General features: G+C 39.1%; 1 protein-coding gene across 5 annotated transcripts in view; it reads left to right on the top strand.

Moving 5' to 3' along the window:
- Positions 1–13,459, top strand: part of WDR19 (WD repeat domain 19) — an 83,518-nt gene extending 70,059 nt beyond the window's left edge. For all 5 annotated transcript variants that reach the window (XM_007178817.3, XM_007178816.3, XM_057546460.1 and 2 more), the window contains 5 exons: positions 1,653–1,803; positions 3,458–3,581; positions 4,347–4,423; positions 4,746–4,870; positions 13,136–13,459. In XM_007178817.3, the coding sequence (XP_007178879.2) occupies positions 1,653–1,803; positions 3,458–3,581; positions 4,347–4,423; positions 4,746–4,857 (464 nt within the window). In that variant the 3' untranslated portion in view covers positions 4,858–4,870; positions 13,136–13,459. The remainder of the gene's footprint in view (positions 1–1,652; positions 1,804–3,457; positions 3,582–4,346; positions 4,424–4,745; positions 4,871–13,135) is intronic.
- Positions 13,460–13,772: the final 313 nt, after the last annotated feature.

Below are 13,772 nucleotides of genomic sequence, written 5' to 3'. Positions count from 1 at the left end.
CACAACAACCCCGTGAAGCGGTGTAACCGGCGCCCGTCCCCAAGACCACCCCCAGGTGTGATAATTCACGAGGGGAACTCACATAACTCAACATACAGTAGTGCTAAAGGTAAGATTTATTACAGGGAAAGGATACAAAGCAAAATCGGCAGCGGGGAAAGGTGCGGGGTGGGGGGGGGCCCGGAGTCAGGGGCGAGCGTCCACACTCCTCCTGCCACCCCCCCCGCCGCAGTGAAGTCACACGGGACACACTCAGCACCTCCGGGCAGCACGTGGAAGGTGGTGTCTACAGGGTGCTTGTGAGAGACTCGGTACCCAGGGGTGGTCTTGGGGAGCTGGCCACGTCAGCACCGCCTGCTTGGCCTGTACCAAGTTTTCAGACTCCCAGAAAGCAGGTGCTCCGCATAAACCCTGTTGTTTGTACAAAAAGGCCAGGCACAGGCAGCCACTCTTCTCGGTTCTGGAAATGGCGGGAACTCTCCCAAAATCCAAGTTCCCAGATCCCAGTTGCAGGCAGATCCTTCTAAGGAAAACAGTCTCAAGATTGCACACAAGTGGCCTATTGTTATCTTCCCTATTTTACAGATAAGCAAACTGGGGCAAAAGAAGTGAGGTAACACTTGCCCGAGACCATACTGTCAGCCAGTAAGTCTGACTCTGTGTTCTCAACCACTGTAGACCATTGCCTCTGAAAAAGGTCCCAGTATTCTAAAAGACATGTCATTATAACATTTTTCAGTGATTAGATTTTGTCACATTCCATGACGGGGTCAACAAAGGTTTTCTGTAAAGGGTCAGATGTCGAACGTTCGGGGCTTTGTGGGCCATGTGTCTCTGCTGCAACTATTCGACTCCGCCGTTTCAGCATGACCCGTACATAAACGGATGAGCGTGGGTGTTCCGACAGAACTTTACTCTTTTGGACACTAACATTTGAACCTCATAAACCTTTCACATGTCACAGAATATTCTTCTCCTTTTGATTTTTTTTCCAGTCGTTTAAAAATGTAAAAGTCTTTCTTAGCAAATGGGCCATACAGAAACAGAGGGCCAGATTTAGCTCACAGGTCAGAATTCACCAACCCCTGTTCTCTAAATGTGTTCTTTTTTGTTACATAATAATGACTAAAATAATTGTACAGCATGCTGGCAAAGGGTGTGATAGGACAGGCATTCTCATGACTGCTGGTGGGAATGGACATTGTTGTGGCCTTTCTAGAAAGCAGTTTGGCAATTTGTGCTAGGAGTATTTTTTCTTTAAAGTCACGTTCTTTGAGCCAGTATTTTGACTTTTAGGTATCTGTCCTGAAGAAACAGGTGCACGCAGAGAGGTTAGTGCATGAAATTGTTCATCTCCCCACCCATTCATCAGCAGTCCTGTCAAATGCAAAACTCTCTCAGAGGCGGGGAAGGACGCACACAAAAGGTTACCGCGAGGGAGTGTGGGTCCTGGTGTTACAGGCCAAACACAGTATCATCAGGGGAAAGACATTGTGGTGAGCAGTTACCTGACTCCACTGCCGTGCCCTTTCCTAGTTAGTTAAACAGTCCATTTCTGGTTCTTGGTCAGAAAAAGCGAATTTAGAGAGGTGCAATCCTGGCGTCACGCCAGCAGAGGCAACATGCTCTTCCTGCTCCTGTTTGCGTTGCAGACATCGTGCCGATCCTGACGTCTACCGTGATCGAGTGTCACAGGGCCGGCCTGAAGAACTCTGCCTTCAGCTTTGCAGCCATGCTGATGAGGCCCGAGTACCGCAACAAGATAGACGTCAAATACAAAAAGAAGATCGAGGCAATGGTCAGGTAGGCGGCGACAGCTGTTTCTACCATCTAATTGCACTTCACAAGTGTATCTTTCAGAACGTAGCTGCTATTTTGTGGGCTGAACAAGAACACAGATTGGGGGTAGCAATTAGGACTGTACTCAGCTACCAGCACCTGGAAACCCAACGACGGCTTTATCTGACTTATCTGACTCATGCACAGGGCGTCGTAGTCCAGGGCTGGTGGTGCCGTGTCCCGATGTCACCAAGGGCCGGTCCCTCTGCCTTTTGGCTTTACCGTCCAGAGCACAGAGGTCTCCTCCTCATGGCTGCACAGCGGTGGTTGTCGTGGTGGGGTGACATCATGTACCCCATTCAACACAGAAGGAAGGAGGGAAATTAAAAGATGAAAAGGTCTTTTGCCTTTTTAGTTAGGAAGGACACCACCCCCAGGACTTGCATTTACATCTCACTACTCAGCCACGTGGCTACCTCTAGCTGAAAAGCATACTGCTGAGTAAAAACCAAGTTCTGTCGGCAAGGAAGAAGGAAAAGATGGCTATTAGGGAGGCAGCAAACAGCGTGTCTGCCACAGACAGACAAAGAGTGGATATTTCTCAGTGTAAGAAACTTGGTAATTATACCGCCTATTGCCAAAAGAGACTCCATTTCGAAATCCTGTGTAGCTCCAAAGGCACATAAGGCATATCCTCACTTCAGAAAGCCTGGTTTTCAACAGGAAAACTAGGAGAAAGTAGCATTCATCTTTACAAAAGGAAAAATTAACTGCAATCCTGTAGTAGTTCTGTACTACCACTTGTTCATAGCGATGACATCTGGGGTACCTGTTAGTCCCATTTTGACCAGGGAACTCAGGTGTACCTGAATCTTGACCCAGAATTCTCTCATCTCAGCCAAGGGAGATGGCTACACCAGTAATGGCAAAGGGAAGCAAATACTACTTATGGTTAGCTGGGCTCATGGCAGAGAACTCTAACCTGGAGAGGGGCTACATGGAACACTCCCTTTTTTTTTTCAAAGCTGATACGCCTAAGTAGCTTCAGACCAAATCAGTCTGAGCCAACATACCTGCCATCAGGGAGAGTGAGGTGGGGAGAAAAAGCTAGAGCACATTTATCCCCCAGTTTCGTGCCACACCAGCCTAGGTGCCAGCTTGAAGAGGCGCTGGTTATTGTCTGCCCGCGCAAGAGTACTCTTAGCTATGAGGTCTAATACGGTATCTGCTGGCTGCATGTGGCTATTTAAACTTAAATTAATTAAAAGTGAATAAAATGTAAAACTTAGTTCCTCACACTATCCATATTTCAAGTGCTCTGAGCTCCATGTGGCTCACAGCTACCATATTGGAGAGCGCAGAATTAGAACAGGGCCATTGTCACAGAAAGTTGTGGTGCACAGCCCTGGACAGCCTTCACGACCTCAGTACACAAAGGGAAAGACAGAGAAGTAGCAAGCTCACTACTCCAGTGGCAAGGAAGACACGAGACAGCCAGACCCACCCGTGTTTTCTCCCACGTAATGTGCTGTGAACTCCAGCTCCCAGAGGTGGCCATGGAATGCTAGTCTGAGCAGTCCTCATTCCTCTCGCTCCTCCGTGGGCCGGGGCGTGTATCTCTAGTCTCAGAGTCTGACTATGAAGAAGTTGGTGCATTTCATGTGATTCTTCCTCACAGGAGACCTGATACATCCGAGACAGAAGAGGCCACAACCCCATGTCCATTCTGCGAATTTCTTCTCCCAGAGTGTGAACTTCTCTGTCCTGGATGTAAAAATAACATCCCATATTGCATTGCAACAGTAAGTTTCTTTATCATCATTTCCCTTTCTTTGCATATGTATCTATAGCCCATTTGAATACTTGTTGTGTGTCAATACTTTCTTCACTTCTGAAATAATCTTATCCCTCAAATTTCCTGCAACATTTAGCATACAATTTCATGGTCAACAAAGTTGAAAGTTATATTCAAGGCACATAATAACCTAAGTGAGTATCAGGAAGGCACTGTGGGGCAGGAGAGCACACACTTGGGGATCAGATGGTCCTAGGCTTAGATCGTCTTCTGCCCCTTACTGGTTACATAACCTGGTGCGATTTGCTTTTACCTTGCTAGGTCCATCGGTTAACAGTACCTGCCTATTGAGGTAAACTGCAGGTTGACGAGAGGACATGTTTGAAGCCTTAATACAATTCCCGGCATGCTGTAGCACTTAATAAGTGATGGCTTTTATTATACACTTTAATATTAAGACCTATTATTAGAAAATTTTTAAATATCAGATTATTTGTTCATCACTAGGCTAACATAAGCTTTATTTTAAAGGAAAATAAATCTAGGTAATGTCACAATATTGAAGATTATTCTCTTTATACATGAATCTGATAAATTTGGCTTTAGTCCTTTTGATGCCATTTCTTTCTAATCAATTACCCACCTATGTGAAATATCAATAATTTCATAATTTAGAGGTCTGGCTTTTAACTGTAACCATGTATTCTAATTGAATAATGGGGGGAGTTTTAAAAATAAAGATGAATTTTATTCTTCAATGTACTGTTTCCAGGGTCGACATATGTTAAAGGATGATTGGACAGTGTGTCCACATTGCGACTTCCCTGCACTGTATTCAGAATTCAAGATGTAAGTGCGCATCATTTCACTCAGCCATACAGATTTATCGAATAATAGGCCTTTTATTCAACCACTTTTATACTGAGGTCTTTTTATTTGTTCATGTTCTTAAAAATCTCTAAAGACTCAAATTGTCTTCTTGGAAGAACCTTCTGTGATCTTTGAGAACATTTTCCTTAAAGGGGATTTCACATGAGATTGAATATTCCCAATTCTTAAGTCTCATGATGAACATGTACTAAGAAGTAGAAAGGAATAGTTGCTTTTCACATCACAATAACCCAAAAGTAAAGGAATATTTAATCTACTCTGTCTTTCCCTCTCCAAACAGCATGTTAAACACTGAAAGCACATGTCCTATGTGTTCAGAAAGATTAAACTTTGCTCAGCTGAAAAAAATCTCAGACTGTACCCAGTACCTGCGGACAGAAGTGGAGCAGTGAGTGGCATGTGCAGGTAAGTGCCAGACCATCCACTTACCTTCCCAGGGCCCGAGATCCACGGGGTGGACACAGCTTTACAGTGTGTTTTGCCATTGGCTCCTTTTTGTGCATCATGTAACTTGTCAGATTTGAACGAACAAAACTTGTCAGATTTGAAACAAACCTTTTATGTACTTAAAAAAAAAAGCTAAAACGCAGGTTGTACAGTCTCCATGGTGACAAAGGTTATTTGGCCAAGCAGCATCATGGATTCCAACCAAAACGTATATTATCAAATCACATGGGCTTCTTTTTAACCAGTCCATTAAAACTGTAGCTAGCTATTAACAGTGGGGTTTTTGAGTTCTATAATTCAGGAGAATATATTGTAAAAATTTTTGCTTCCAGAGGCTTGAAAAATCCCCATTTCTTTTTCTTTCCAAGTGTCATTTTTGTTGCATGGAAGCAGCACAATACCCCTTCCACTCTCACTCCATTGGCAAGAATTTACTCATAGGGCCACACATACTGCAAGCAGAGGCAGGGAAACATAGTCTCCAGGTGGAAAGCCAAAAGCCCCTGCCAAAAACTTTAATTTTAAGATTCTTTAATTAAAAGGAAAAAGTAAGATTAGTCCCTGACACAGCACTAAACATAGTTAAAACAAAACCCTAGGTTTTCACACGAAACCTGTTCTCACAATCTTCACTCCATCAGTAAACAGCAGCTCCATCCTACCAGCTGATCAGGATGGAAATGTGGACACCACCAATCCCCCAGTCCATGGGCGAGTCCTCTCAGTCCCCCTGCAGTGTATCTGGTTCCCTTCCTCAGGGGGACTTTCTATTGCACCTGCAAAAATAAAGAGCCTAAAAGACTCGACATGAACTGGCCCCAGCCTCCTCCTCTGCTCACTACGCTGCAGCCCCACTGGCCTCTTGGCTGTTCCTCGGACTCCAAACTGCTTTCTATAGCACCTGCAGTCTCTCACATTCCTGCCAGCAGCACCCAAGGGTTCTAGTCTTCCCACATCCTCACCAACACTTGCTGTTGTCTGCATGTTTGATTATAACCATCCTAGTAGGTGTGAAGTAGTATCGCATTGTGGTTTTGATGTGCATTTCTCTAATGATAATGATGTTGAGCATCTTTTCACGTGCTTGTCGGCCATTTGTGTATCTTATTTAGATAACTGTCTTCAAGTCCTTTACCCATTTTTTTAACTGGGTATTTTGTCTTTTTATCGAGTTGTAAGAATCCTTAATATATTCTAGGTACAAGTCCTCTATCAGATACATGATGTGCAAATATCCTATTCTGTGGAAGTATTTTTTTACTTTCTTCATAGCATCCTTTGATGTACGGAAGTTTTTATTATTTTGATGAAGTCCAATTTATTTTTTTTCCTTTGGCTGCTTGTGTTCTTGGTGTCATGTCTAAGAAACCACTGCTTAACCCAGCGTCACAAAGATTGACACTTATGTTTCATTCTAAGAGTTTTATAGTTGCTGCTCTTATACTTAACGTCTTTGATCCATTTAATTTTTGTGTATGATGTGAGGTAGGGACCCAATTTCCTTGTGTGTGTGGATGACCAGGTGTCTCAGCACCATTTGTTGAAAAGACTGTTCCTTTCCTATTATTACTGGGTATTGTCTTATTATTGTTACAAAGGTTCTTTATTTGTATATTCTAGATCTAAATCTTAGATTTATTTTGCCGATATTTTCTCCCACTCTGTGGCTTCCCACTTCTTTTTCTTAATGGTCTTTTTTTTGGGGGGGGTGGAATATAGTTGATTTATCAACTATACAGTGTGTTAGTTTCAGGTGTACAGCAAAGTGAATCAGTTATACATATACCTTAATGGTCTTTTGATGAGATTTTGATTCTGATGAATTATAATTTATCATTTTATTATTACTTTCTGTGTCTAAGAAAATTTTTGCCTACTCAAAAGTCAGGAGCATATTCGCCTATGTTTTCTTCTAGAAGCTCTGGGTCTGTGATCCATCTTGAAGTTATTTTTGTTTACAGTATGAGGTGGGGATTGAGATTCTTTTCCCCCTTAAGTAGATATCCAGTCTTCCAACACCATTTGTTGAAAAGTCTTTCCTTTCCCCATTGAACTGCTTGCATGCCTTTGTTGAAAATCAGCTGGGTTTTAAAAATGGGTCTACTTCTGGACCCTCTCTTCTTTTCCATTGCTCTATTTGTCCCCTATTTTTACACTATACTGTCTTCATTACTGTGATGTTATAGCATATCTTAAAGCCAGGTATTGTGGATCCTACAACTTTGTCATTTTTTCCAAGACTGTTTTGACTACTCTTACTTCTCTCCATTTCTCTCTAAAATTTTAGAATCAGTTTGTCAAATTCTGTTTTAAAATCTTGCGCAAATTATGATTGGGATATGTTTATTTTTCTGTTGCCACATATTATGACATATTTAGCATCTTAAAACAATATACATTTAATATTTCACAACTTTTTTTTGAGGTATAATTATCACCTTGTATTAGTTTTAGGTGTACAACATAATGATTTGATATATGTTTATACCGTGAAATGATTACCACAGTAATTTAGTTAACATCCATCACCACACAGTTACAATTTTTTTTTAATTGAGAACTTTTAACATCTATTCTCTTAGCAACTTCCAAGTATACAGTGTTGTTAACTGTAATCACCATGCTGTATATTACATCCCCAGGACTTACTTGTAATTGGAATTTTATACCTTTTGACCGCCTTCATTCTGCCCACCCCCACCCTCTGGCAACCAACAAATTGTTCTGTATCTGTGAGTTCAGTGGGGTTTTTTTTTTAATTAAACATGTAAGTGAGATCATATAGTATCTGTCTCTTATTTCATTTACCATAATGCCCTCAAGGTCCATCCATGTTGGTACAAATGGCAGTATTTCCTGCTTTTTTATATGTATATACACATGTATACATATACACCACATATTCTTTATCCAGTACCATTTTCTTTATCCAGTATTAGTGGACACTTAGGTCGTTTCCATGTCTTGGCTATTGTAAATAATGCTGTAATGAACACTGGGGTGCAGATACCTTTTCAAGGTAGTGATTTTGTTTCCTTCAGATAAATACACAGAAGTAGAATTGCTGGAACATATGGTAGTTCTATTTTTAACTTTTTGAGGAATCTCTATAGTGTTTTCCATAATGGCTGCATCAATTTACATGCCCACCAACAGTGCACAATGGATACCTTTTCTCCATATCCTTGCCAAGACTTGTTATTTCTTGTCATTTTGATAATAGCCATTCTAACAGGTGTGAGGTGATATCTCATCGTGGTTTTGATTTGCATTTCCCTGATTAGTGATGCTGAGCACCTTTTCATGTACGTATTGACCATATGTATGTTTTCTTTGGAAAAATGTCTATTCAGAGCCTTTGCCCATTTTTTTAATTGGATGTTTTTTTCTATTGAGTTGTATGAGTTCTTTATATATTTTGTATATTAACCCAAATTATCAGATGTATGATTTGCAAATATTTCTCCCATTCCATAGGTTGCCTTTTCATTTTGTTGATGGCAACTTTTTAGATTGATGTAGTCTTACTTGTTTATATTTGCTTTGTTGCCTTTGCTTTTGGTGTCACATACGAAAATACATTGCCAAGACCAATGTCAAGGAGCTTACTCTCTATGGTTTCGTCTAAGAGTTTTATGTTGTCAGGCCTTATGTTCAAGACTTTAATCCATTTTGAGTTAATTTTTGTGTATGGTGTAAGACAGTGATCCAGTTTCATTCTTTTGCACGTGGCTGTCCAGTTTTCCCAACACCATTTATTTAAGAGACTGCCTTTCCCCATTGTATATTCTTGGCTTCTTTGTCATAAGTTGACCATATATGCACAGGTTTATTTCTGGGCTCTCTATTCTCTTCCATTAATCTGTGTGTCTGTTTTTATACTGATACCATACTGTTTTGATTACTATAGCTGCATAATATAGTTTGAAATCAGGAAATGTGGTGCTTCCAGCTTTGTTCTTTCTCAACATTGCTTTTTGGCTGTTCAGTGTCTTTGTCGTTACATACAAATATTAGGATTGTTTGTTCTATTTCTGTGAAAAATGCCATTGGAAATTGATAGGAATTGCATTAAATCTGTAGATTGCTTTGGGTAGTGTGGACACTTTAACAATATTAATTCTTCCAATCCATAAGCATAGAAAATCTTTCCATTTATTTATATCTTCAGTTTCTTTCATCAGTGTCTTATAGTTTTTCAGTGCACAGGTCTTTCACCTCCTCGGTTAAATTCACTCCTAGGTATTGTATTCTTTTTGATGCAATTGTAAATAAGATTGTTTTCTTAATTTCTCTTTCTGATAGTTCATTATTAGATACAACAGATTTTTGTATATTGATTTTGTATCCTGCAATTTTGCTGAATTTATTAGTTCTAACAGCTTTTTTGGTGGTCTTCAGGGTTCCCTATATATAATATGTCATCTGCAAATAGCGACAGTTTAACTTATTCCTTTCCTATCTGAATGCCTTTTATTTCTTTTTCTCGCCTGAAGGCAAGAGTGACATCCTTGTCTTATTCCTGATCTTCGAGGAAAAGCTTTCAGCTTTTCACCATTGAGTGTGATAGCTGTGGGCTTGTCCTATATGGCCTTTATGATGTTGAGGTATGTTCCCTCTATACCCACTTTTGTGAAAGTTTTTATCATGAGCAGATGTTGAATTTTGTCAGATGCTTTTTCTATATCAAGATGATCATATGATTTTTATCCTTCATTTTGTTAATGTGGTGCATCATCTTGATTGATTTCTGGCTGTTAGACTATCCTTGCATTCCTCCAATAAATCCCACTTGATTATGGTGTGTGATTCCTTTCATGTATTATTGAATTCAGTTTGCTAATATTTTGTTGAGGGTTTTTGCAACTATGTTCATCAGAGATATTGGCCTGTAATTTTCTTTCTTGTAGCTTCTTTCTCTGGTTTTGGTATCAGAGTAATGCTGGCCTCATGGAATGAGTTTGGAAGTGTTTCCTCTTCTGTTTTTTGGAAAAGTTTGAGAAGGATTGGTATTAATTCTTCTCTAAGTGTTTGGTAGAATTAACCAGTGAAGCCATCTGGTACTGGATTTTTGTTTGTCAGGTTGTTTTTGATTACTGATTCAATCTCCTTGATAGTAATTGGTCTAATTTTCTATTTCTTCATGATTCAGTATTAGAAGGTTGTATGTTTCTAGGAATTTATCCATTTCTTCTAGGTTGTCCATTTTGCTGGCATTATAGTATTTCGTAGTAGTCTCTTTTGTATTTCTGTGGTATCGAATGTAATATCTCCTCTTTCATTTCTGATTTTTTTTTTTTTTTAAAGATTTGGACTTACACTGGGGGCTTCAGGCTACTCTTTTAGAGAAACCTTGCAAGAAGCACTGATTTTTTTTTTAAAGTTTTTATTTATTTATTTTATTTATGGCTGTGTTGGGTCTTCGTTTCTGTGCCATGGCTTTCTCCAGCTGTGGCAAGCGGGGGCCACTCTTCATCGCGGTGCGCAGGCCTCTCACTGTCGCGGCCTCTCTCGTTGCAGAGCACAGGCTCCAGACGCGCAGGCTCAGTAATTGTGGCTCACGGGCCCAGTTGCTCCGCGGCATGTGGGATCTTCCCAGACCAGGGCTCGAACCCGTGTCCCCTGCATTGGCAGGCAGATTCTCAACCACTGCGCCACCAGGGAAGCCCCATTTCTGATTTTGAGTCCCTTTTCTTGGTGATTCTAGCTAAAGGTTTGTCTATTTATCTATCTTTTGGGGGAAAAAAATAGCTATTAGTTTCATTGAACTTTTCTATTGTCTTTTTAGTCTCCATTTCATTTATTTCTGCTCTTTGAGATTTCCTTCCTCTACTAACTTTGGGCTTACCTTGTTCTTTTTCTAGTTCCTTAAGGTGTGAAGTTAGGCTGTTTATTTGAGATCCTTCTTGTTTCTTAATGCAGGTGTTTACTGTTATGAGCTTCCTTCTTAGAAACTGTTTTTGTTGCATCCCAGAAGATTTGGTATGCTGTATAGCTGTACCTCAGTATTCGTGGGGGATTGGTTCCAGGATCCCTAGTGGACACCAACATCCACGGATGCTCAAGTCCCTTATATATAATGGTGTAGTATTTGAATATAACCTATGCACATCTTCTCGTATACTTTAAATCATCTCTAGATTACTTATATTACCTAATACAATGTAAATGCTATGTAAATAGTTGCCAGCATGTAGCAAATTCAAGTTTTGCTATTTGGAACTTTCTGGTACTTTTTTTTTTTTCCTGAATCTTTTGATCCATGGTTGGTTGGATCTGTGGATATGGAACGCCAACTCTATTTCCATTTTCATGTGTCAGGTATTTCTTTTATTTCTCTTTTGATTTCTTCTTTGACCCAGCGGTTGTTGAGTAGCATGTTTGAATCTCCACGTATTTGTGAATTTTCCAGTTTTCTTCTTGTAATTGATTTGTAGTTTCATACTTTTGTGGTCAGAAAAGATGCTTGATATGATTTCAGTCTTCTAAATTTATTAAGACTTGTTTTGTGGCCTTACATATGATCTATCCTGGAGAAATGTTCCATGTGTGCTTGAGAAGAATGTGTATTCTCCTGCTTTGGGATGGAATGTTCTGTAAATGCGTTAAGTCCATCTGGTCTAACATGTCATTTAAGACCAATGTTTCCTTATTGGTTTTCTGTCAAATGAAAATCTATTCACTGATGAAAGTGGGGTAATGAAGTCCCCTCCTATTACTGTATTGCTCTTTCTCCCTTTAGATATGTTAATATTTGCTTATATTTAGGTGCTGCTAATGTAAATAAAAAATACTTACAAATGTTATATCCTCTTGTGGATTGATCCCTTTATCATTATATAATGGCCTTCTTTGTCCCTTCTTACAGTCTTTGTTTTAAAGTCTATTTTGTCTAAGTATAGCTACTCCAGCTTTCTTTTGGTTTCCATTAGCATGGAATATCTTTTTCCATTCCTTCACTTTCAGTCTGTGTGTCCTTAAAGCTGAGTGAATCTCTTGCAGGCAGCATATAGATGGATCTTGGGTTTTATCCATTCTGTCTTTTGATCAGAGAATTTATAATTATATTTAAAGTAGTTATTGATAGATAGGGACTTGCTGCCATTTTGTTCATTGTTTTCTGGCTGTTTTGTAATTCCTTTGTTCCTTTCTTCTTTTCTTGCTCCTTTTTCTCTTTTTGTGATCTGACAATTTTCTGTAGTCATATGCTTAGATAGATTCCTTTCTCTTTTGTCTACCATAGGTTTCGCTTTGTGGATACCATGAGACTTACATAAAATATAACAGCCTGTTTGAAGTTGATAACAACTTAAGTTCAAATGCATTTTTACTCTCACCATCCACATTGTTTGTGATGTCACAATTTATATCTTTTTATCTTGTGTATCCATTAACAAATTATTAGTTATTTTTACTATTTTGTCTTTTAACTTTCACACTAGATTTATAAGTACCTACCATTACAACATTAGATTATTCTGAATTTATATATTTAACTTTACCTTTGAGATTTACAATTTCATATATTTTCATATTATTAATTAGTGCCCTTGTGTTTCAGCTTAAAGAAGTCCCTTTAACATTTCTTGTAAGGCCAGTCTAGTGATGATGAACCTCTTTAGCTTTTCCTTGCCTGGAAAACTTCCTCACTCCTTCAATTTTGAAGGATGGCTTTCCCAGGTAGAATATTCTTGGTTGGCAGTTTTATTCTTTCAGCACTTTGACTGTATCAGGCCACTCTCTTCAAGCCTGCAAAGTTTCTGCCAAAAGAATCTGCTGACAGTCTTATGGGGGGGGGGGTTCCCCTGTACATAACAAGCTGTTTTCTTTTGCTGCTTTTAAGATTGTCTTCTTGTCTTTAACTTCTGGCAGTTTAATTATAACTTGTCTTGGTACGGGGCCTCTTTGGGTTGAGTTGCTGAGCACTAACTTTGCACTTTCTCATTCTTCTCAGTAAGGTGGCTGTTATCATCATCCTCACTTTATAACAGAGGTTCAACAGCTTGCCCATACAGTTTTAGTCAGTTGAAAAGCCAAGACTGAAACTCAATTACAGACTGGAAATTTCTTACTTGAATGTAGTGATCCTGCTCCACATTCCAGAAATGAGCAAAAATAATATCTTCTTTATTATGCTTGGCTTTATTACTAAATGCTAGTAGTTACTTGAAACCCTTCTAAAAGCATATGGGTTTTTGTTTTTTATTTTTTTGTCCTTTCTAGGTATTATGGTCCTGAGAAGATACCATTTTTCCACAGGAGGCTGTGTTTCTACCCCTGGCAGATTTCAAGATGGTCCTTCCTGAATACAGAAAAAACAAGGTCACCTCTCCATGTCACCACTTTCAACTTCTGTAGAGTGGCAAACAAACAAACAGTGACATATAACATGCTGTTTATTATACTCTGTATATTTCCTCTTCTGAGTCTTACATATTCTATGCTCTATACTGTTAATAGTAACCTATGACATAACTGTAAATATTCAGCTTTTTGATATCTTTTCTATTTTGAAATACCTACTTTAAAATAAACTTATTGATTAGATATTTGTAATGTTTTCCCAGATTTAAAGACAGAAAAAGAAATGAAGATAGCTTTAAACCATACCGTGAAGTTTGGGCAGCACAGATATTAACAGTGTTAAAAAGTTTGAAGTGAGAGGCTTACACAAATCAAGGCTATTTAGCAGAATCAGTCTGAGAATAAAAACATCAAAAATCAGTAAAATCAGCATTTTTAAAGAATGAAACTATAAGCTTATGTTTCTTGAGTCATTATACTAACTACATAGTATGGAATTCCTGTCACAAAATTAAATCATTTGACTTCCCCTGAGGACGTACATTATTCAGAATCT

This window comes from Balaenoptera acutorostrata, chromosome 5, assembly GCF_949987535.1.
Source record: "Balaenoptera acutorostrata chromosome 5, mBalAcu1.1, whole genome shotgun sequence".
NCBI classification, from domain to species: domain Eukaryota; kingdom Metazoa; phylum Chordata; class Mammalia; order Artiodactyla; family Balaenopteridae; genus Balaenoptera; species Balaenoptera acutorostrata.
Note: the sequence above shows the minus strand (reverse complement) of the source record. Positions and strands in the feature narration are given on the sequence as shown.